This window comes from Talpa europaea (genome assembly GCF_964194135.1).
Source record: "Talpa europaea genome assembly, chromosome: 3".
NCBI classification, from domain to species: domain Eukaryota; kingdom Metazoa; phylum Chordata; class Mammalia; order Eulipotyphla; family Talpidae; genus Talpa; species Talpa europaea.
The window spans coordinates 14,276,852-14,299,025 of record NC_140069.1 but is presented as its reverse complement, the minus strand read 5'-3'; the positions used below and the strand labels follow the sequence as shown (position 1 = coordinate 14,299,025).

At 41.5% G+C, this 22,174-nt stretch overlaps 1 protein-coding gene across 2 annotated transcripts in view; it reads left to right on the top strand.

Moving 5' to 3' along the window:
* Positions 1-22,174, top strand: part of DEPTOR (DEP domain containing MTOR interacting protein) — a gene marked incomplete at its 5' end in the record, with an annotated part of 117,958 nt that overhangs the window by 58,084 nt on the left and 37,700 nt on the right. For both annotated transcript variants that reach the window (XM_084230891.1, XM_084230890.1), the window contains one exon: positions 9,107-9,285. In XM_084230891.1, coding sequence (XP_084087017.1) covers positions 9,107-9,285 — 179 coding nt within the window. The remainder of the gene's footprint in view (positions 1-9,106; positions 9,286-22,174) is intronic.

Below are 22,174 nucleotides of genomic sequence, written 5' to 3'. Positions count from 1 at the left end.
GTGTAAGCGCCTGTTTGTACAGTGGATTGTGCAGTAGAAGACACTTGCTTTTTCATATCACTTCCACAGTTATCCCAGTGTCACATACCCCATTACCTGCAGACAGGTAGCCCCAGGCCTCCTTGGTGGTGCAAGGGGTTAAGGAGCAGCCTATGAGTATGATTTCCATCCCTGGCTGGCCAGCAGTGTATTTCAGTCCATCCGCCTGTTCTGTTCCCCACTCTGTCTCTGGTGAATCTTCTCACCCCCCATACCTCTGTCTCTGGAGACACTAGGAGCCTCATAAATAAATAAATCTTAAAAAAAAAAAAAGTAGCCCCTATTTGACATGGTGCTCAGTTTTTCTTTTTCTTTTTGAACTTTTTATTTTTATTTATTTATTACAACATTGTTCATTTTTAAACAATATTTGCTTCCCCCCACCCCCTCAGCTGTAGTCCCCATAGAGTTTCCTTCCCCAATGCACCTGTGCACCATCACCTCAGTCCCCTGTGCTCCTCCCTCCCTCCCTCTGATCCCTCTGCTCAGTTTTTCTTTTCTTTTTCTTAAGACTTTTATTTATTTATGCATACAAGAAACTGGGGTACAAGCCAGAGGAGTTAGGGGTAAGAGGATTCACCAGAGACAGAGTGGGGAGCAGAACAGGCAGATGGATTGAAATACACTGCTAAGGGGAGCAGCGGGTGAATCAGGAGGGGTCTGCTGCACCATGTGGGTCAGCTCCCTAGCCGGGGATTGAACTTGTGCAGCAGTGGCTGGAATAGCTTCATAATGCTGTGTCTTAACTCCTTGCTCCATGAGGGAGGCTCCTGCTCAGTTTTTCCTCTATATCTCTCTTACATCTTTTAAATATCTTGATTTTTACTGTTATTGTCTTCAGTTTTTTGTCATTACTTCATCTTCTCCCTCCTAAACATCTTCCTTTACCCTCCCCTCTGTGTTCATTTTGGAAGAAAATTCTTCTATTTTCTAATAATTAAGGAAGCTTTCAAAATAAATTAAAATCATTCCCCTCAAAAGAACTTTTATAATATGTTTTAGAACCCAGCCTCCCTGGACAATTGTTTGAAAACCCTCACAGAGATTGGAATTGTCTTGAATTCAGTGTGAGAGTGCTTGCTTTGTCTCTGCCTTGTGTAATTTTTCAGTTATGAAACCACAGTTGTGCGTAGCTATTTAGGATGTGGCCTTGGAATCAGTTCTCGGCTTCTCTCTAAAGCGGTCTTGATTTCTGAACATGTTTAGTACAACACTAAAAACCATGGGGAATGTGAAAATTATAACTTAGGTGGCAGAATATCAGTGTCTTCAGGACATAAAAGTAGGACTGAAAAGTTCTCACTTTTAGATAAAGAGATTTTATCCTTCAAAGACAGCATTCTGCATTCCTGTTGCTTGAAGTATTCTTCTTAGTCTTGTTAGTTAAGCCCAAGTTTTGGTTGAGCACCTAATCCCCCCCTCCCCCACTCTCTGGTGTCAGCATTCTAAATAAATTAAAAATATTTAAGATGTGCTGTCTGCCCTCCTGGAGATTCCAGTTTAATTGATGGGGTAAAAATAATGCATTAAAAATCGAGAGAATATGTACAAAGTGAAGGTACAACTTGTAAATTCAGTCAAGGGAGAGATCTGTATGGGTCTATAGTTGGGACACTTTCAAAGAGGGATCAGTATTTATTTATTTTAATTAATATTTTATTTTATATAATTCTTACATCATTTTTCATTTTTGCACAATGTATGCATTTTCATTTTGGTTATATTCCCCATACAATTGCACCCCCCCCCTTATTTTGACCCTAGTCCTTCCTCTCCCCTTCCCCACTCCCCCCCACCGTAGTGTATCTCTGGTTTATAGTTGCTTGTTGATTTTGATTTTTACTTTGTATTAATTAGTCTTTTTCCTGGCCCCTTAGTTAGGTTTTCTAAATTCCTGCTATGAGTGAGACCATCCGGTATTTTTCTTTTTCTTTCTGGCTTATTTCGCTGAGCATGAGGGAACAGTATTTAAAGCAAGGCTTTAAAGTAGAGCCCCACTGCCTTGTGTGCCCCTTTGTGCATCCGAGGACCAGGCACCTTTTCCCTTTCCTCCAGGCTGGCACAGTCTCTCACTCCCCATAGAACTGCTCATGAGGAGTTAGGGCTGCAGTTTAACCGTGTCTGTCCTGGAAGTCAGGTTCCCTTGTGCGGTGAACAACCTTTATGACTGTACATGAATGACCTCTGCTTTTTACGAATACTCTGGATTTCTCCAGGGAAAGGAAGGGAGTGCAAATGTAAGGAAATAGCATGAGGAATGAATAAAGATGAGAATGAGTATGTTCTGTTCTGTGTAGAAATGGAGATGAGTAAAAGAAGGTAGAAAAGATTTTTTGGCAAAGAGCTTAAGTGTTTTTTCTTCCCATCCTTTGCAGTATGTAATATTTTCCTAATAAATATTAATCAAATAGCTTCCTGTTTGCTGGTTATAAACCTGTTAGGAAAAGTGTGTCCATTTGTCGGTTCTGTAGATAATAGCAGAGTTCTTAAAAATGCCAATGCTCTCTAATACTTTCATGTTAATCACACAAGTCAATTCAAACTGTGTTGGAAGTGTACATCTGAATATATAGCATATATCGGGGGGCTGCTTTATTATACTGGTTATTAATATTAGCATTTTGTCAGGAATAAGTCATCTGATTAAACATAAGCTTAACCTTAACATAACTTCTTGATTAAAATATTTTCCCCCATGTAGTACATTCCCTTTTGGGAATAATTTGAATAATAGAAAATTCTTTTAAAAAGAAAAGAAACATCGTTCATAAGTTACCCTCAGGGCAAGTAACACTTAATATTCAGGGAATGAATTCTTAATATTTAATAGTTATCAATATATAGACTTATAGTTTGTTCTTAAAATATCATTATATTAACACTTGACTTTTTTTTTTCTTTCTAAAGCCTTCTCTAAATTCTAAAGCACCATTTGACTCCCTAGCTTGTACACTTCTCTTGCATTCACACATGTTCCCACGTTATATAGACGCTTCTCAGTGCCTTTGAATTTTTTTCAATGTACAAGGAGATCACTATCAGTTTATTTCTATTCCTGTACTGGCCCCTAAATGTAGCAGTTCCTTCTATTGTAATGTTGCCTTCCCCCTGGGTTAAAATGAGTCTGGGAAATCTGACTCAGATATATATCCAGGAAAGGTGGAAATCAGCTTTCGTACACAATCAAAAGCTACATACACAATCAAAAGTGAGTACTTGCTGGAGGCAAGTATTGCTCATACTTGACACCTTATAAGGTGTGTGGCTTTAGTCATGATTGTGGGCCAGCACATGACAATTTAGCGAAAAATGAATTTGATCTATAAAATACAAGTTTTGAAGCATCATATACATTTCCGATTTTTAATCAAAATGGAATTGTTATTCTTGTCTGAAGAAATACTCAGTCTTAATTCATTTTGCCATAAAGAGCTTGATTGTATTAATAATGGCTCTGTCATCATCATCCTCATGGCTGCATGTATTCAGTGTTCATGGTGTACTAGGCACCAGAATTGAAGCATTTCACGCATTATCACACTTCAGCTGCATGCCAGCTCCCCAAGGAGCACTGTCATCATTCCCAATTTACACTTGGGGAGCAGAATCATACAACTAACACGTGCAGAGCTGGGATGTGACACTGCAGTCAAATGAGGTCTTTAGATCTCATGCTTTTAAACCTACCCTATACTTTCAGTAAAATAAAAAATACTACCTAAATAAAGAAAACATAACACAAAACTGTGATGGAGCTATACATATTGCCATTGCCTTTTAGCTAAGTAAATAAAGTGCTATGGAATCTAGTCTACCAAAAGGTCCCAAAATATTTTCATATTTTACAACATGTGCATGTTGTTCTTTCCATGGAGAGGTGACACATGTGTCCCTCCCCCTTGGGTCTGAAGGTTTTAACAAGTGTAATCCTGGGCAGTTGACATTTTGTGACTTCTGAGCCTAGCCATTAAGAAGTCCTCACATGGTTGATTTCTGACAAGCATGCCAAGATAATTTTAATGGAGAAAGAATAGTCTTTTTAACACAGATGGTGCAGCGAGAACTAGATAGCTGCATGCAGAAAAAAGGTTCAATCATCAAGTCATGCCTTATAGAAAAGCTAACTCAAAATGGATCATAGAACTAAATGTAATAACTAAAGCTATAAAATTCATAGAAGAAAATATAGGAGAAAATCATCCTAGACTTCGTGTAGGCAGTTGTTTCTAAAACGTGACACCAAAAGGATCAGCAATAAAAGCAAAAAATGGATCAATTAGACTATATTAAAATTGAAAACTCTAGGCTATAAACAATACCAAGAAAGTGGGGGAAAAAAAAAAAACAGAAAACACCTCCTTAGGTGGCTTTGAGGGTGTTTTTTTCTTTTTTAATTTAAAAACAAAGTAAAAAAAATAACCCATAGAATGAGAATAAGTATTTGTAACTCATATGTTTGATAAAGAACTTGTATCCAGAATATATGACGAACACTTACAATTCAATAATTAAAGATCTGAACTCATATTTCTATGATATACAAATGGACAGCAAGCCCATGAAAACATTCTCAGTCTCATCAATCATCAGGGAAATGCAAATCAAAACCACTTTAAGATGCTACTTAACATCCTCTAGGGTGACGCTAATAAAAGGAACAGATGATAACAAATGCTGATGATTGGAACTTTCATGCTTTATTGGTGGGAATGTAAACAGTACAACCCTTTGGGAAATAATAGTCTGGCAGTTTCTCAAAATGTTAAATGGTGTTACCACATAACTAGCAATTCTACTCCTAGGTTTACATCCAAGAGAAATGAAAACATGTCCACACAAAAACGTTTTGTTATATGAATGTTTAAAACTGCATTATTTATTTATTTAACTTTTCAAAAAGATTTATTTATGCATACAAAAACTGGGATGTAGAACAGAGGTGTGGGGGAGGTGAAAGGATTCACTAGAGAGAGTGGGTTGCGGAACAGGCAGATCTACTGAAATACACTGCTGAGGGGAGCAGCGGGTGAGTTAGGAGAGGTCTGCTGCGCCATGTGGGTATCTTCCTGACCGGGGACCGAACTCATGCTGCAGTGGCTGGTGATAGCTTTGTAGCTCTGTCTTTAACCCCTGTGCCACCAGGGAGGCCCAAAGCCACATTATTTATAATAACTTAAAATGACATTAACACAAATGTTCATTCATCAATAAATGGATAAACAAAGGGAGTTATATCCTTACAAAGGAATATTATTTGGCAATAAAAAAGAAATGAAATACTATTTCATTGCTGTATGTACCTTGAAAGATTCAGCAAAATGAAAGAAATAGTCACCATGAATCACTGATTATATGATTCTGTCTAGGGCAATTTCATAGATGTAGATAATGATAGGTGGTCATCTCGGGTTGGAGTAATGGGGAAAAGGGAAATGATTGTTAATGGGTGTAGGGTTTCCTTTTGGGATGATGAGAATATTCTAACTTGGGTTGCAATGATGGTTGTCCAACTCTGTGTGTGTATGAGACGTTCAATCCTAGCAGCCTCTGCCTGCAGCTGTATGAGTAACCTCAAGGAAGAGCAATAAATGAACTGGCCAAGTGAGCCCCAGGCAGCCCACACAATACATAATTAAATGATGGTTTTGGAGTAGCTTGTTCTATAGCAAGAGATAATTGGAGCAAGTAGTAGTAAGGCAACTTCTTCCTTAAATGGTGTGACTACATATTAATATGAAGATCAAATCCCATAAAAGGCTTTGTCTTCAAAGAAGGGCACCTAGGTGGGAACATTGTTATTTCAAGGGGAAATGAAGTGAGGAAGAGCTCAGGGTGTGGGGCATGTTTTAAATAGCAGGCTGAACCAAATCCAGGCAGGTTTCCAACTGGTCTCTTTTCTAAAGTTCACACTGGCAGAAGTAGTGAACTAGCCACTTGTCCAGAAAACTCCCAGCTACTTAGCAGGAGCTCTGGAGGGCTGGCAGGTCATATTTCTGGTTACAAGACATGACACAAGTAGCTTCCAACAACTTGTCCCCACCACAGCCTGAGAGACAAGCTGCTAAGCAAGAAGGGGACTTAGAATCTGGACTCCCTTCTCTGCGCATAATCTATAGAGTGTCGGGAATGTCTGTGTTGTTGTAAATATGACAGTTATCTTTTCCACATTCTGGAGGGCCCTGGTCATTATTATATTAAATATAATTCTTATTGTCCATTCCAACTCAGCTGTTACTAACCCTGAAAAAGCAGCCAAGCAGTTGTTTGTACAGAAGAGGACTGCCTTAGGGAGCAGTCTAAAGGAGATTTAAAAATGAGTTCTACTGTGTGCACAATAAGAAGGCTGTTTGTGGCTCTGTTCATCTGCTAATAGCTTTTATAAGTACTTTTAATATAAAAGCATACATTTATTTACTTAGAATGTTCATGGATTTTTTTTCCCCTAATGATTTTTTGTTTAAAGATTCATTTATTTATGCATACAAGAGCTAGGGTATAGGCCAGAGGTGTGGGGGGGTGAGAGGATTCACCAGAGACAGATTGGGGAACAGAACAGGCAGAATGACTGAAGTACACTGCTGAGGGGAGCAGAGGGCGAGTCAGGAGAGGTCTGCTGCACCAGGTGGGTTGCTCCCAGGCTGGCCAGGGGGATCTAACTTGTGGTACAGAGGCAGCAGAAGGTTCATAGGTTGCGTCCTAACTCCTGTGCCACCAGGGAGGCCCCTCCCCTAACAATTTTTGATGATAATAACAATCCAGTAAAAAAAGTAGAATAGGTATTAATCTTCCTTATTTGATGTGAGTTTGGGTACAATGTAGCAGTAAAAAATGATGTGATTTGTCTGTGACAGAGCTGTGTCTGCCTACTTCCCAATCTTGTGCCCCTTCCATGGCTTCCAAATAGTAGGACTCTGAGAATTCTGCTGGGGAGAGTGAGGGGAGCTCAAAGGACTCTCCATAGTCATCAGTTTGTAGCTATTAGATATGCATTCCTCCTGCCCTGATGCAGGCTGGTGATTAGTTTAGTGTAGCACATTGTATATGCATTGTCTTTTCTATGGTAAAGTCTGTTTCACCCATACTCCCATAGGATCCTCAAACAGCTGGGTGAAGCTATCATTATAATGGAGAAAAGGGGGGCTAGAAAGAGGACAAGTGACTTGTCCAAATAGACATGGTCTCCAGGGTCCCTAGCCCCATGTTCTTCCATAGAAGGATGGGTTTCTAAGACTGAAAGCATTGAAATGAAATCATATGAATGGACATTCAAGGACACAGGTTTAGTTACCCCACATGAAATGACTTATAAACGTGTGTAAAGTGCTTATTAGCATTTGCTTGACCTCTAGCTAGCCTCCTTCCCAAAGTATTCAGTGTTGTAATTTATTTATTCTTATTTGGATGAGAATTTTCATAGGGGTGGATATGTTGAATTGCTATGAGCCCTAAGGTTCTTCCTGCTCTAGAAGTGATATAGTACAATTTGGATTGTATATGGTTGTTTGAGAAGAAATAGAAGGTTTTTAAAAGAGAGAAATAAACTTTCATGTAGAAGATAAGTATCCAGAATACTTTTAAAGAAGAGATGATACAATGATTGTGACATTTTAGGAGGATCTGTTTTTCACTAAAAAAAGCCTTATGGACAACTTGAAACTGTAGTATTGGAGCTTATAATTGAATAGGGGAGGTAGTCTTTAATCTGACAATCACAAAAACAGTACCAAAAAATTGACAATAACCCCTTGCATCTCAAGGGGTTCCAGTATTTTTAAGTCCAGGGAAATGAGGAAGATAAAATTCCAGCACAAAGGTAACTGAAAAAGAGAACAACAGACAGACAGAGGGAAACCAGTGCAGGATGATGTTCCTCTAGTTCAGAGAGGTGGCCAATAACATCTCATGCTATTAATGTCGCCTAAAATGAGGACTTGCCAATTGCCTGTCATATGTAGCTATGTAGGAGAACATTTATGGCCCTAGTGGAAGCTATTTCAGAAGCATGGTAAGGCTAGAAGCCCAAAGAATTAATTAACTGAGGAATGCTTGGGATGGTAGGTGTGAGAAACAAGACACATGAAGGTAGGGGAATTGTAAAAGGAATGACTTAAATAGTTGTCCTAGTCGAATTGCTTTAAAAATACCATAGGCTGGATGATTTAAACAATAAACAGTTATTCTTGCACTGTCTAGACACTGGAAAGTTCAGGACCCAGGCAAGGGTAGACCTGGTATCTGTGAGAGAAAATCACTTGCTTTGCAGACTCTTCCTACTCTTTCATCACAGAGAAACAAGGAGGAAGCAAGTTTTCTGGTCACTTCTTTTTGTTGTTCTTAAAAGGCTGTAATCTCATTTGGGGGGCTCCACCCACATAATCTGATTAATTTATTTTCAAATACCACCATGTTTGGGATTGGCACTTCAATATGAGGACTTGCAGCCCTTACCACCATGATTGGAAAATGGAATAATGGCTTCAGGAATAAAATCCTAGCTTTTTTAAAAGATAGGGTGGAGCTTGGCCAGGAAATTGCAACTCCTATTCAAGAGGGCTAAATGGACTGCTGTCCGCGAACACTATAGTGTTGGATTGCATTTCTAGTTTCTTTCTAATTACCAGAAGAAAATGTATAATGCTCACTTCTTTTTTTTTTTAGTTTTTTTTTTAATTTATGCATATAAGAACTAGGGTATAGGCCAGAGGTATGGGGGGTTAGAAGATTCACCAGAGACAGAGTGGGGAGAAAAACAGGTGGATCTACTGAAATACCCTGCTGAGGGGATGTAGGAGAGGTCTGCTGCACCATGTGGGTCAGCTCCCTGGCCGGGGATCAAACTCATGTAGCAGCGGCTGGAAATAGCTTGATAGTGCTGAGATCTCTGCACCACCAGGGAGACCCTATAATGCTCACTTCTGAAGGAGGTGCCTCTCAGAAATGATGTTTGTGGCAGCCATGGCTGCCACATCTGTCTAGCAACTTCTCTGTGATCCTTCACAGAAGCCTGTGATGTAGGGTTTCAACTGAGCTGTTTCCCTTTTGTTTATTTTTTCTCCCTTTCTTCCAGGCTGATGAGTCCTGAAAGCACACTCCTGCAGCCCAGGGAAGAGGAAGGTGTCAAATATGAGCGCACATTCATGGCATCTGAGTTCCTGGATTGGCTGGTCCAGGAGGGTGAGGCTACCACAAGGAAAGAGGCAGAGCAGCTGTGCCACCGGCTTATGGAGCATGGCATCATCCAGCATGGTGAGTGCATGGCCAGCTTTTGCTGCCATAGCAAACTGGCTGCATGACAGAGGGCACCCAGGGACCCTAAACTATTAAAGGGTACACGCTCCGAAGGGATCCAGCCATCCATGAGCACAAAGACAAAGGAAGCTGATTCCTACTGTGAAAGATCTTTAATAGAATTGGCATGCATTGAGAAAGAAAAAAGGCTATTTCTAATAACAATTTTCCAACAAAATCCCCCAAATTACCTAACTCCTTATGGGCAAATGCCCAGCCACGCAGAGTTGGCCAGAAGCAGATCCACTGAGACTCCAAAGCTTGCCACAAGTCAAAGACGCCTTCTGGCAGGGACCCACAAAAGGATCTTAGGTGCATCAGACTGTTGGGGTAAAAGGAGAGAGTCAGAATTCAAAATGTACCAAATAATCCACTATGAAGTCAGGACAACAGCTGCCAGTGTGTCTCTCACCAACGTGTGTCTTTCAAGTGTCTCCTTCCTAATCCATGGGTACAAGTCAAAGCCAGAGAAGCAAGAGCCCCTGAGCCTACATGTTCCGTGTTCTATAGTTTCACCTGACTGCTTAGCTTAGCTCCTAGTTCCCAGTAGTGCCCCCGCTTTGGAAGTCTGGCTCATGGCACACTGTGACCGTGGCCAAGGTGGATGTGTGTAAGTGGTAGGGGGAAATGGCACATATTAGAGCATATTTTGCAAAATATTACTTCAGTTAGGGATATATTGTATAAACATGGGCTTATTCATGTGTATGTTGATTTGCTACATTAAAACTGTTACTGTGTGCTGGGGTCAGTACCTCCAATCTCGAAGCTTTTGTGAAAGTGGCATTAAAGCCGTTCAGTATTTTCTGGGTGTTTTCTCCAATGTGATGTGACTATAATGACTTAATATGTCTCCTGCTGGGTCCAGTTCTGAGGCTGAGAAGGTGGATAAAAAAGCAGAGTGTCACTGGGGTCCATGGGCTTAAACAGCTTTGTGTCTTGTTGGGACTAATAAATGGATTCAGGAGCAATTGAGGAAACAGAAGATGAACAGCATGTTTCATTTATTTGTTTTATAGTATGTCCCAGATGCTGTTCTAATGATTTTCAAATAATTTATTAAACCTTTAAGGCAGATGTTTTTTGTTAAATTTTATTTTATTGTGGGAAGAGCACATAATACAAGATCAACTTTCTTAACAAATGTCTGAGTGTATGATATAGTATTGTTCACTGTAAGGCAGGTATTCTTATCATCTCCATTTTACAGGTAAAGAAACAGGCACCAGTAGGTTAAATGATTTGTCTGAAGTCACCCAGGTAGTATGTCTGAATGGCTATTGCTGCTGATTAGAGTCAGAGCTGGGTGGAGTGGCTGGGACTTTGCATATCAATAAATACTGTGTATGGTTAATTAGAATTAGTTGTGTCTTCTCTGCTCCAGACAGAAAGTCAGGCAATACCGAGTTCTAGAAAAAAACTAGTCTCAAATTATGATCTACTATGCATGTCAGCTTAGAGAGAAGGCTGAGGCTGCCATGAATTGTTTCCAAATGATTTCCAAAGAGTGAGTAATTATACTTCAATTACAGTGTAATTTTGTAGTGCTATAAACATAAATGCCATAAAGCACATTGTAAAGGATAAAACAGGGATTATTGGTAGCAAATCTCAGCTGCTGAAGTGTACTTTCCATGGTTTGGGGAGGACTGAATATTCTCTATGTAGACGTGGGGAGACTGGGCCTCCCTAGTGGTGCAGGGGTTAAAGTCTCAGCATTATGAAGCTATCTCCAGCCACTGTGGCATGAGTTCAATCCCCGGCCAAGGAACTGACCTACATGGCGCAGCAGACCTCTCCTATCTCGCCCACTGCTCCCCTCAGCAGTGTGTTTCAGTAGATCCACCTGTTCTGCTGCCCACTCTGTCTCTGCTGAAACCTTTCACACCCTGCACCTCTGGCTACACCCCAGTTCTTGCATGCATGCATAAGTAAAAAAATAAATCTTAAAAAAAAATAGTGGGGAAACCAAAGGTGCCCCAGTTGCCCAGCACAGCAGCTCATTGCTACATTACAGGTTCTGAACTTGAGTGATGCCAATGTGGCCATATGCGTGTGCATATTAGAGCTGATGATAAATACCAGTTAGTGTCTCCAGCAAAGCTCCAAATTGCCCACATATTAATTTCCTAGTTTTAACATTTAAGAAAGTCAGCTCACAGGCTTCATGCAGGTTTCTGGACAAAGGTGATTCCCAAAATGGAAACCAGCTAACTTAAGACATCCTCACTAACATCATTATGAACAGTAAATGATGCTCTGTAATCAGGACAGGGCTTATTAGATAAGTAATAAACTTGCACACATCCAAGTGTATACTTAAATGTACATATTTATATAAACGTTGTGTGATGACCAAGTACATAAATATCACTTTTTCATGGATGGGACTAAATGTTTTATAGATTTTAATAGGTTGCATATTTAATCCATACATACTTCACATACATGAATTATAGATTTTATCTCTAATCACGTTAATCCTCATGGCAATTCTATGGAATTGGTATTATTATCACAATTTTACAGTGAGGAAATCTGAAATTTAATGTCTTAAAGATATTTTCCTCTGCTTGTGTTGTAGAGCAACCCCGATACAAAATGGGGTGCCTGACTGTGGGTCCTCACACGCGCGCTTAAAAGGACTTATCAATGCTCTACTGCAGGCACACGTGAAAGGTTTTTATATCCAACCTGGCTGCCCAACTCCACCCTCAGGTCCCAGCCACCTTCCCTTTGGTGGTGATGGGATTTGTCTTTCCCAAGGTCTTGATGGCTTTAGTCTGGAGTGGGGGTGGGGTCCACAAAGCCTGTATGGGATTAACTCAGGACATCATTTCCCCCTAACACTTGCAACGTTAACCAGTAGCTACTAGGTGTTTGCACCTTGAAAAGTTTTCTTTGGTAGATGTATCTATAGCTGGGTGCAGCTGTTTGCAGGGGAGACAAACAGGATTTAGCTCTTTCACTTACTGTCAACATCTCAGTGCTCCCAATCTTCAGGTTTTTAAATTTATGACATTAGGGCCACATTTTATACCTCTGAGATTTTTTCTTTTGAGATCCTATGGCCACCCATATGTGCAAAAGGGACTCAACATAGGGCCTCCCCTGGTGGCGCAGCGGTTGAGCGCTGGGCTGCGAGGCTGCCCATAGCCTCTGCAGCACCGGTTCATTCCCCAGCCACCAGCGAGGGTCCCACCAAAAAAAAAAGGGGGGGGGGACTCAACATAGCATTGGTCTCATGGCTAAGAGTTCTTATAATGAAAGGACACAGAGAAGGATCTGCAAGAGAAAAAGATACATCAGGTGTAGTCTAGATAAATCCAGGGCAGGCATCCTGTTCTCCCCCCCACCCGAGAGCACACAGACCTGGCTCTTTCCTCCGCAGAGACCCGCTGTAAAGCATGTACGACATCTCTGTGCAGGGAATCCCTCTTGAGACTCAGAGTGCAAGGATTTTATTGGGCAGTTTGGGGGAGGGATCTACTTGGCCAGGCATAATGGCCTGCTTTCCAGAAGGAAAGCATGTGTCCCCATAAATCAGTTTATACAAACCGTCTAGGCAGAATTCAGCACTCCAGGTGGGCAACTCTGCCCTATCAGTAACTTAGGGAAGCTTTCAAAAGTCAAGTTCCTGGTAACCCTAGGCCAATATCTGGAACAGACCCTCCTTTATCTGGGCTGCATGGTCACTTTCCTGCACTGTTAGAGACTGAAATGATAGCAGTTGGCAAAAGCTTTTAGCACAGCTTCTACCTCCTATGGCCCTCATGTGCCAGCTATTACATAAGATCTGATCAACTCTGGGCTATAGTTAAAATTTATGGAGCCTCCATTCTGTGCCAGCCCCTATTCTAATCACTCTACTCATTGACTCAGTTATTCCTTTCAGTGACTCCACGAGTTAGGGTTCATAATTATTCTCAATTTCTGAGAGGAGGTTAAGTAACTTGCAGAAGACAAGAGCTCATAAATGGTAGATTCAAGTCTCAAATCAAGGTAATCTGGCTCTTCAACCCTAAAAAAGATTGGAGGCTAACTGGAATCCCACCTCGACCAGAAAAAGTATTCTCAATTTATTGTATCAGCTCACATAGTCTGGCAGCTATTGCAACTATATAAATTGTGAGTCCTTAAAATATATGATTTCCTTTCTTCAACAGTGACCAGGTATCTTGAGGTTTTGTGTAACTGCTGCAATTGTGATGACCCCTCAGCTGCTTTTGCTGTTCTCCAGCTTTCTTATCCTTAAACGGAGGGAGCGAGAAACCAAAGAATCATGGGGGTAAATTGCTCACAGCTGCAGCAGCTGACCCTGCCTAATCAGGCTACTACTGATGTGTCCAGGCATATAATTTCCTCTTTTAAAGATTTAGTTGGAGTACGTTGATAATTTCAACACTTCATCAATCCCTATTTTTCTTTTGTTTTAAAAATATATTGGTATAATGTTTTGCTTTACACAAAGCAGTTTTACATATATTAGCTTTTTAATGCTCTCAGCTGTTGACGGTAATTGTGATTATCGCATCCTCCAACAGAAGACAGGGAGACAGTTGCTGAGACATTCACTCTGACAATCACAGAGAGAGAACTCAGAATCTGCTGCAAAGGAGGCTACATGCCAGATCCAGACAGGAATTAGCCCATCTTTCCAGTAATTAAGATCCTTGACAGAGTTGAGCCTAGGCCTGGAATAGCCTAACTGAAGAAATAAAGATAGAAGTGTTGAGAAAGAAGAAAAGAATGTAGGAAGAAAGAAAAAAGGGCACTGATGTTTGAAGGGATGGGCAAGTTTGTAAATTGTCCACGATCATTTGATATTAACTAAAAAGTATTTTGTCACATGTCAACATGATAAGAAGACTTTCTTTAAGACTACTGCAATAGGTTAGAGGTACAACAATGACAAGTGTGGCTTTATAGTCAAGGAACAGGGTGAAGGGTCAGTGTAAGGAAAATTATTAATAGGAGACGTCAGGGAAAGGGTGGAGAGTGTTCTTGCAAAATCAACAGAATTCTTACCAAAGGAAAGCCAAGGGTTGTTATGTCAAAGATAGAGGATTAAGGAGTTGATAAATATCAGGAGTCATCAGATATCAAGGGTGGAGGGATCCTTACTAAACTGATTTAGCAGGATTCTTTGCTGAGACTGGGCTGGGCAGACCCCTTGACCTTAACCTTAGTTAAAGGCCAAGATGACAACCTAGTTGAAAAGAGGACTCAGCGGAAGGACACTTATATCAGAACAAGGAGAGTTTATGTCAAAGGCAACCTACCCTTGCCTGCCTATTTGCCCAACCTCTTCGTCATGATTCCCCTACTAACATTCTCTTACCTTTTGCATTTGCTAACTTCTTGCCACCAACAAAAATGCAGATTATTTTTCCCCTTTACAGATGGTACCCAGTATCTTAGTCATTCTTTACTCTTATCTAAAATGTAAGTACTTTGGGGATAGAGAATATGCTTTTCTCCATCTCTGTATTCCCAGTGACTTGACATTTATATATTAACTTCTGAATAAAAAATATTCCATGAATGACAGTAATAACCACTTATGAGGACTTGCCATTTGCTGGCACAAGGCTGGGTATTTATACCAGCTAGTGTTCTTTGAATATAAGCATCCCCAATTATCAGTTGCTTCAAAACTATGGCAGAACTAGCTGACAATTAAGGGAAACATTGAAAAACCAGCTGCCTGAAGAAGAACTTGAGCAGTGAGAGATCCTAGTGGCCAGGAACTAGTGACTCAAGGAATTGTTAGGGGGAAATGATGTCCTGAGTTAATCCCATACAGGCTTTGTGGACCCCACCCCCACTCCAGACTAAAGCCATCAAGACATTGGGAAAGACAAATCCCATCACCACCAAAGGGAGGGTGGCTGGGACCTGAGGGTGGAGTTGGGCAGCCAGGTTGGGTATAAAAACCAAACACGTGGGCCTTGGGGGGCTCGCTGTCACTCGCCTCCTGGCTTCACGGCTCCTGGCTGGCAGCCAGCTCTCAGAGTGCCATTTGGGGATTCCTGATCGGCGGATCCGGTAGGACTCATTTAAAACTTTGTCTCCCACTTTTCTCCCTGAGCTGTACATTTCCTCATTTCCCCTGCCCTTGTAAATAAACCTTTTATTAACCTTTATTAACCTTTCGCGTGTGCCTGCAGTAGAGCATTGATAAGTCCTCGAAGCGTGCGGGTGAGGACCCACAGTCAGGCACCCCGTTTTGTATCAGGGTTATTCTACAACAGAATAATCCCTCCTCGACACCTTAGCAGGATAAATCAGCTCTGATTATTTTCTCCCCATTCAGTTACTCTCTTCAGAAGTGTCATTCCACAAGGAAAAATATTGTATTTCTTAATGTTCTGAGTGCTGGGAAGTTGAAGACGATAGACTGTTCTTCACTGCTATTAACTAATTCATTTAATCCTCCTAAAGATAGTTGGGTCGAACTGGGTCTCATGCCCACTCCCTGATCCTGGATGAAAGGACCCTTTGATTGACAGACTTACCAAGTGGGGGAGAAGTATCATTCCATCAAGGAAAATAATTATATTTCTTAATGTTCTGAGTGCTGGGAAGATGAAGACGGTAGACTGTTCTCCACTGCTTAGTAACTATTTCATTTAATCCTCCTAAATGACCAATGAAGTTGGTAACATTATCCCTGTTGTTTTACATGAGGACATTAAAACATTTGCAACTGGTATGGTCATTCCTAGCTTCTGCCTGTTGAACTCTGAATAGATAAAGTAAAGATTGGCAAGAGTATTTTCTTAATCTACTTTCAATGTTAATATCTTTATCAGCAGCCATAATCAAATACATTTTTTTTTTTCACTTTCTGAATTTAGAATTTCTGGGGATTTTTCCACTCTGATCTGCTTTGGCTCTGTCTTACTTTTTACTGGAACTGAATCTAAAGCAGGAGGAAAATGGACACAGCCAGAATTCTTTTGCAATATAAACATACGGTAACAAGGTTACTTGCTGAAGTCAAGGACTGACACGCTGGCACATAATACAGCATTGATTTTGTTTAAAGGAAAACAGCCCTAAATTTTCAATAGTGTGAAAAGAATCAACGATGCCTTATTTTATGTAATCTCCCCAAACATGAGGGTTCTGCACTTTTGTGAATCCTGTCAAAGCTGTAAATATTTCTTTGCTTCCTTGACTCTAGTTTCACTTTTGTCAAATGTTCAGAAATGAATCCTGTAGATACAGACCACGTTTGACTCAGTTGGGCTCCTACTACCCACTCCCACCAAGGTCCCCAACAGCTTGTTGCCAGTGTCCCCTGCAGTACTGGCCCTCAGTTTGCCTACATATGAAGCTTTTACAACAGCACAAAGACATCTAAAACACAAGCACACCGTTTCTGGGCAGTTGGATTGCACAGAAAGTGGCAATCTCATACGAAGTGGGCAGCTTGGCCTGATGTGGTCATTTAAGTGCTCAGCTAGATTCCAGTGGTCATTATTAGCGGCCCGTGTAGGCCAAGGTCTCAGGCTTATTGGAAGAGCATATGAGGATCTCTTTGGTGGAATGGACAGTTCAAACTGTTGACCTGCTATGCGCCTCCCCTCTTCACCCGCTTAAGAAGCACTGTGGGGTTCAGTCTTGGTTACTGCCAGATGTGACCTTGACCAGAGCCTTCACAGCGGAGTTGGAGGTGGGAGTGAGCAGAAAGCTGAGAGGCTGTGCTTTAAGGAGTGAACTGTTTTTCTTTCTCATCACAGACAGACCTTTGTTGTGTCTCTGTTGATTTTTTTTTTTAAAGATTTATTTATGCATAGAAGAACTGGGGTACAAGCCAGGTGCGGAGGTGAGAGGATTCACCAGAGACAGAGTGGGGGGCAGAACAGGCGAATCCACTGAAATACACTGCTGAGGGGATCAGTGGGCGAGTCAGAAGAGGTCTGCTGCGCCATGTGTGTAACTCCCTGACCGGGGATTGAACTCTTGCTGCAGTGGCTGCAGACAGCTTCACAGTGCTGCCTCTTAATCCCTTTTGCCATCAGGGAGGCCCTGCTATGACTCTGTTGATCTTGAGTGAGTTTCTGTGCAGCCTCCCCCGCCCTCCACAGCGGAGAGACTGGGGCTTCGGGTAGAGATTCTTGTCTGAGACCCAGGTTCCCCTGGTGCAGTTGCAAGTAATTATCCTCACAGCCATTTCATCCTTGCCACACTGCTGTCTCTCATGGTTCTTCCTCTAGAAATTCTCCCAATAGTAACTTCTTGGTTCTTGCTTCTTAGCCACTCACTTTGAGTCAGTATCTCTTAGCTGATACTCCTGACTTCGAGGATATATCTGGGTTGTTCTTTGGAAAAGCTCCTTCTTTTGACTGCCCTTCTCCCTGTTCCTTCTTCCCTCTTTAGCCAGGAATGGATAAACAAGCTAAAATAAACAAGTGCTATGGAGTGATTATAAACCTGACTGTATGTAAACTCTGATCACTGTAACTCTGGAACAGTATTAAGTTAAAATTGAAGCAATTACACAAACACACACACCCTGATACCATTGGGGGAAAAATTGCATTTATTGATCTAACTTGGAGTGTGGTCTTTTTGTAAAATTATGTTAATTCCAAATCCACAAAATTGAAAGGGCCCTGGCATGTTATCTAGCTTTTTCCAAAAAAGGTCCTCTTCACTTTCTTTGTCCAGTGATGACATCTGGCACAGCTGAGAGCCTGCTCCCACACTTTTCTCCTTCCATCCAAGGAAGGCCTGCATACCAGAGTCTATATTTTTTTCATTTTATCTTAGCTACTCCCTCAGCTGTTGCCCAATTTCAGTCTAACTGGAAATTGCCAGAGCCCTCCTGTTGATGGCCAACGATGTTGGCTTTGCCACTGGGTTACTTCTGTCGGTGAAGTCCCCTGCAACAGTTGCTGGACCATAGCCTCAAAGGGGGAATGCTAGTGAGTGGAATCTGGACATACTTCTGCATTAAATAAAGGACAAGGGGGAAGGAAAAGAGTATAAGGGAAAAAAATGACAGCCATAACAACAATTCTTGATTCAGAAGCTCAAGACAGAGGTTATTTTTTTTTATAACAAACGGTTGTCAAAGTGCTACACTTTTAAAGGATTGTCTTGGGGGATCAATCTCTAGATCAATCCTGTTTCCAATAGAAATATGTTGTCACCCACAGAGGCAATCCAGATTATTTAACTTCAATTTTTTTAAAGATGTATTTATTCATGCATACAAGAACTGGGGTACAAGCCAGAGGTGCTGAGGGTGAGAGGGTTCACCAGAGACAGAGTGGGGAACAGAACAGGCAGATTGACTGAAATACACTGCTGAGGGGGGTGCAGGCGAGACAGGAGCGGTCTGCTGCCCCATGTGGTTAGCACCATGGCCAGCCAGGGATCAAACCATATCTTAACAGTGCTGTGCTTAACCCCTTGTGCCACCAGGGAGGTCCATTAACTTCAAATATATAGTAGCTTCAAAAAGAAAAGTAGAACAGGTAAAATTAATCTTAATATATTTTAACCATATTCAAAATATTATCATTTCAACAAGTTAACATTATGAAAACATCAACAGCTGTTTTGTACTCTTCATTCACGTTCAACCATTAGCACTTAGAGTTTATCTTACATTTCCAGCTCATCTCAGTTCTGACAAGCAGCATTTCAAGTACTTGGCAGCCTCATGTGGCTGGTGGCTGCCTTCTTGAAGAACACAGCTCTGGACCTTTCTGAAACCAACACAGGGCAGGTGGTATCCTGGTGAGGGTGCATTTCATGTTTTAATCCCTTACCACATACCTTTATAATCGTACAGCACAGAGTTTGTGTGGGGAGTGTACCTTGCTATCTAAACTTTGCTGCGCCAGTTCTGGACACTTAAATAAAACTGGGAGCCAGCCAAATAAGGGTTTGGAATAGTGAGGACTAACAATTCTCCCCTTCCCACTACAGCCAAGGGTTCTTTCTCTGTTCTTACTGTATCTTTAATTGAAGTAACATTGTATTGTAACATTATATGAGTTTCAGTCATGCATCATTGAAAATCAACATGGGCATCTCTCCATTAATTTTACCACTAAAAATCTAATTCTGTTCTGTGAGTCAGAAATAGTTGGTTACCATCAATGAATTAGGCCCATTCTTGGCAATTCTCTTTTTGCTGAGTGGGTGGCCTAAAATGCAGAGAACTTTCTTCAACTCCCAGTAGCTCTTTATGGGATCCTTTGGATTTTTGCTGGCAGCAGAGCAATATTATACATGGTACATTGGCATTAATACAACTCTGTCTTCTACAGAACTACCCGTCTCCTTATATATATTTATTTCACTTGCTTTGGATAAAAGGAGTCATTGTAGTTTCTGTTACTTAGATGGGAAGTTGGGGCCAGGTAGTGTCCATAAACAATTGTGTCTCACGGGGAATCAGAGCCTGGTTACTGTAAGGCTTGTCTTCTGCCTGCTTGACTTCCTGTCTAGTTAGACTCCTGACTTGTGAGACAAGCAAAGTGTGGTCGGAAGTCCTGGGCTAATAATGAGGTGGATACAGTCTCCTCCACTCTCTCTGCTGTGACATTCTTAGTGTGCACTGCTCCTCATGCCTGCGTTCTGGACAGGAGGAAGATAGAATGCCAAACAGATAAATTGCCAAAGAGACTCATCTAGAGAGGAGTCATCTAGCAGTGCTTTGCTTTTTATTTAGGAAAGGTTGGTTCTTTCAGGGATTTCTGCCTACATCACTTGCGCCAGAACTGTGTCACAGGGTCACCCCTTGCTGGAAGTGAATCTAAAGCCTTTAGCTGGGCACACTGCCACCCTGTACAAATTATACAAGAGGAAAAAAGGTTGAATGGGTTTTGAACCACAGCTAGCATTGTCAGCTACAGGGACAAATGTCTTTTTCATTAAGTAATTATGTGAGCTTCCAGGAGCAGTTTTCTTCCTGTGTCCATACACAGAGATGCCTTGTAGCTTTAAGCTGGATTTAAATGAGGTGGGTTACCAATGTCAATACCTTAAGTTTTGTTTTTTAAAGATTTATTTTACCTACTTATGCATACAAGAACCAGGGTCTAGGCCAGAGGTGTGGGAGTTAGGGGTGAGAGGATTCACCAGAGACAGAGTGGGGAGCATAACAGGTGGATCTACTGAAATACACTGCTGAGGGGAGCAGCATCAGAGACAGGAGAGGTCTCCTGTGCCATGTGGGTCAGTTCCCTGGCCAGGGATCAAACTCATGCCTCAGTGGCTGGCGATAGCTGAGATTTCAACCCCTGCACCACCAGGGAGGACCTCAATGCCTTATTAGTTCTGACCCAGGTGCCATGGCTATATCAACATTAGGGGGTGCTAGGTAAAAGGTGTATGAGACTGTCTGTACAATCTGTGCAGTTTTTCTATAGCTACAAACATGCAGAATATAAAATTTACTGGAAAAATATGTAGGAAAGGTTTTTCCTATAACTCTTTTTTTAAGAGAAGGTGAGTACAAATAAAAATAACATGGAAAATAGATGGAGGCAGTTTAAAAAAAAAAAGACTCAATCTTGCTACTGATTTCTTTCTTTTCTAAACATCTGCTTCTCTCCATTCTAGGGTCCTAGTCTATTCAATCTTATAATGCATACCTGACAATTACTGCACAGGACAGCAGCAGCATAATGCACTTACCTTCCGGGATAGTGAGATTGAGATTTTGGTGAACTTTTACACCCAGTGTTCTGGGTAAGATTTTATTTTGAGGGCCTCCTCGGTGGCGCAGCGGTTGAGCGCTGGGTTGCGAAGCTGCCTGCGGCCTCTGCAGAGCCGGTTCGATCCCTGGCTGCTCCCCGGCCACCGGAGGAGGGTCCCACATGGCGCGCAGACCTCTCCTGCCGCCCGCTGCTCCCCTCAGCAGTGTCCTTCGGTCCTTCTGCCTGCTCTGCTCCCCGCTCTGGCTCTGGTGAATTCTCTCACCCTCCTGCGCTTCTGACGTACCCAGTGCTTGTATAAATAAATAAATAAATAAAATCTTTAAAAAAAAAAAAAGATTTTATTTTGATACCTGCTGTGTTGTATAGGATGTCCTTTGTGTTGCTGATCCTGCAGAATTTATCTGGTTACTGAGGGATGCCTCTTTGTCCTCCAGACCACTTAGAGTTGCTACACCCTTTCCTTCCCTACACAGGTGAAGTCTGAAAAGGCTCAGACCTCACATAGATGTGCCATGGTGCTGGCTGCCTGCGCCCTCAGTGGGAAGCCCGTATATGGCTGTCATGAATTGAGAGTCTCCATGGACCAGAAACTCTAACAGACCTTTTGCCCTTGTTATTTCATTGTTCATTCAATTCATTTTGCAGATGAATAAAATTGAAGGTCAATGTAGTTAAGGACCTTTGTAAATAGTGAAGCTGGTGTTCAATCCAGGGCCATCTGAGGCCAGAGTGCTGTTTCCTGTGCTGTCGTTATGGTCTTTGTATAAGCAATGCTAAAGTAATAAACATTTTTGTTCTGGTGAAGAATTTTGTGGAAAATGTGCCCAGCCAAATTGCTTTCTGTAACCTGGAGACAGGAATAAATGATCTTGTGTTTATAAGCTCATCGGCCTGGTCCTTTCGCACGATTGCCTCTTTGGATGAGACAGTTTAAGTGATTAAGGGGCGGGGTTCTAGTTAATCTGTCAGTGTTTCTGCCTCATATTATCTAGTTAATAACCAGGGGATGGTGGACAAATTTGCCTTGTGTAATCCTTACCTTTAAAATGGGAACAACTCTCTAACAGTGCAGGTATGAGAATGAAATGATATAATCAGTCAGTGTACTTAGCCTGGCCTGGCATGTCACTCAGTCAATGTCACCTGGTACTAATGTCATT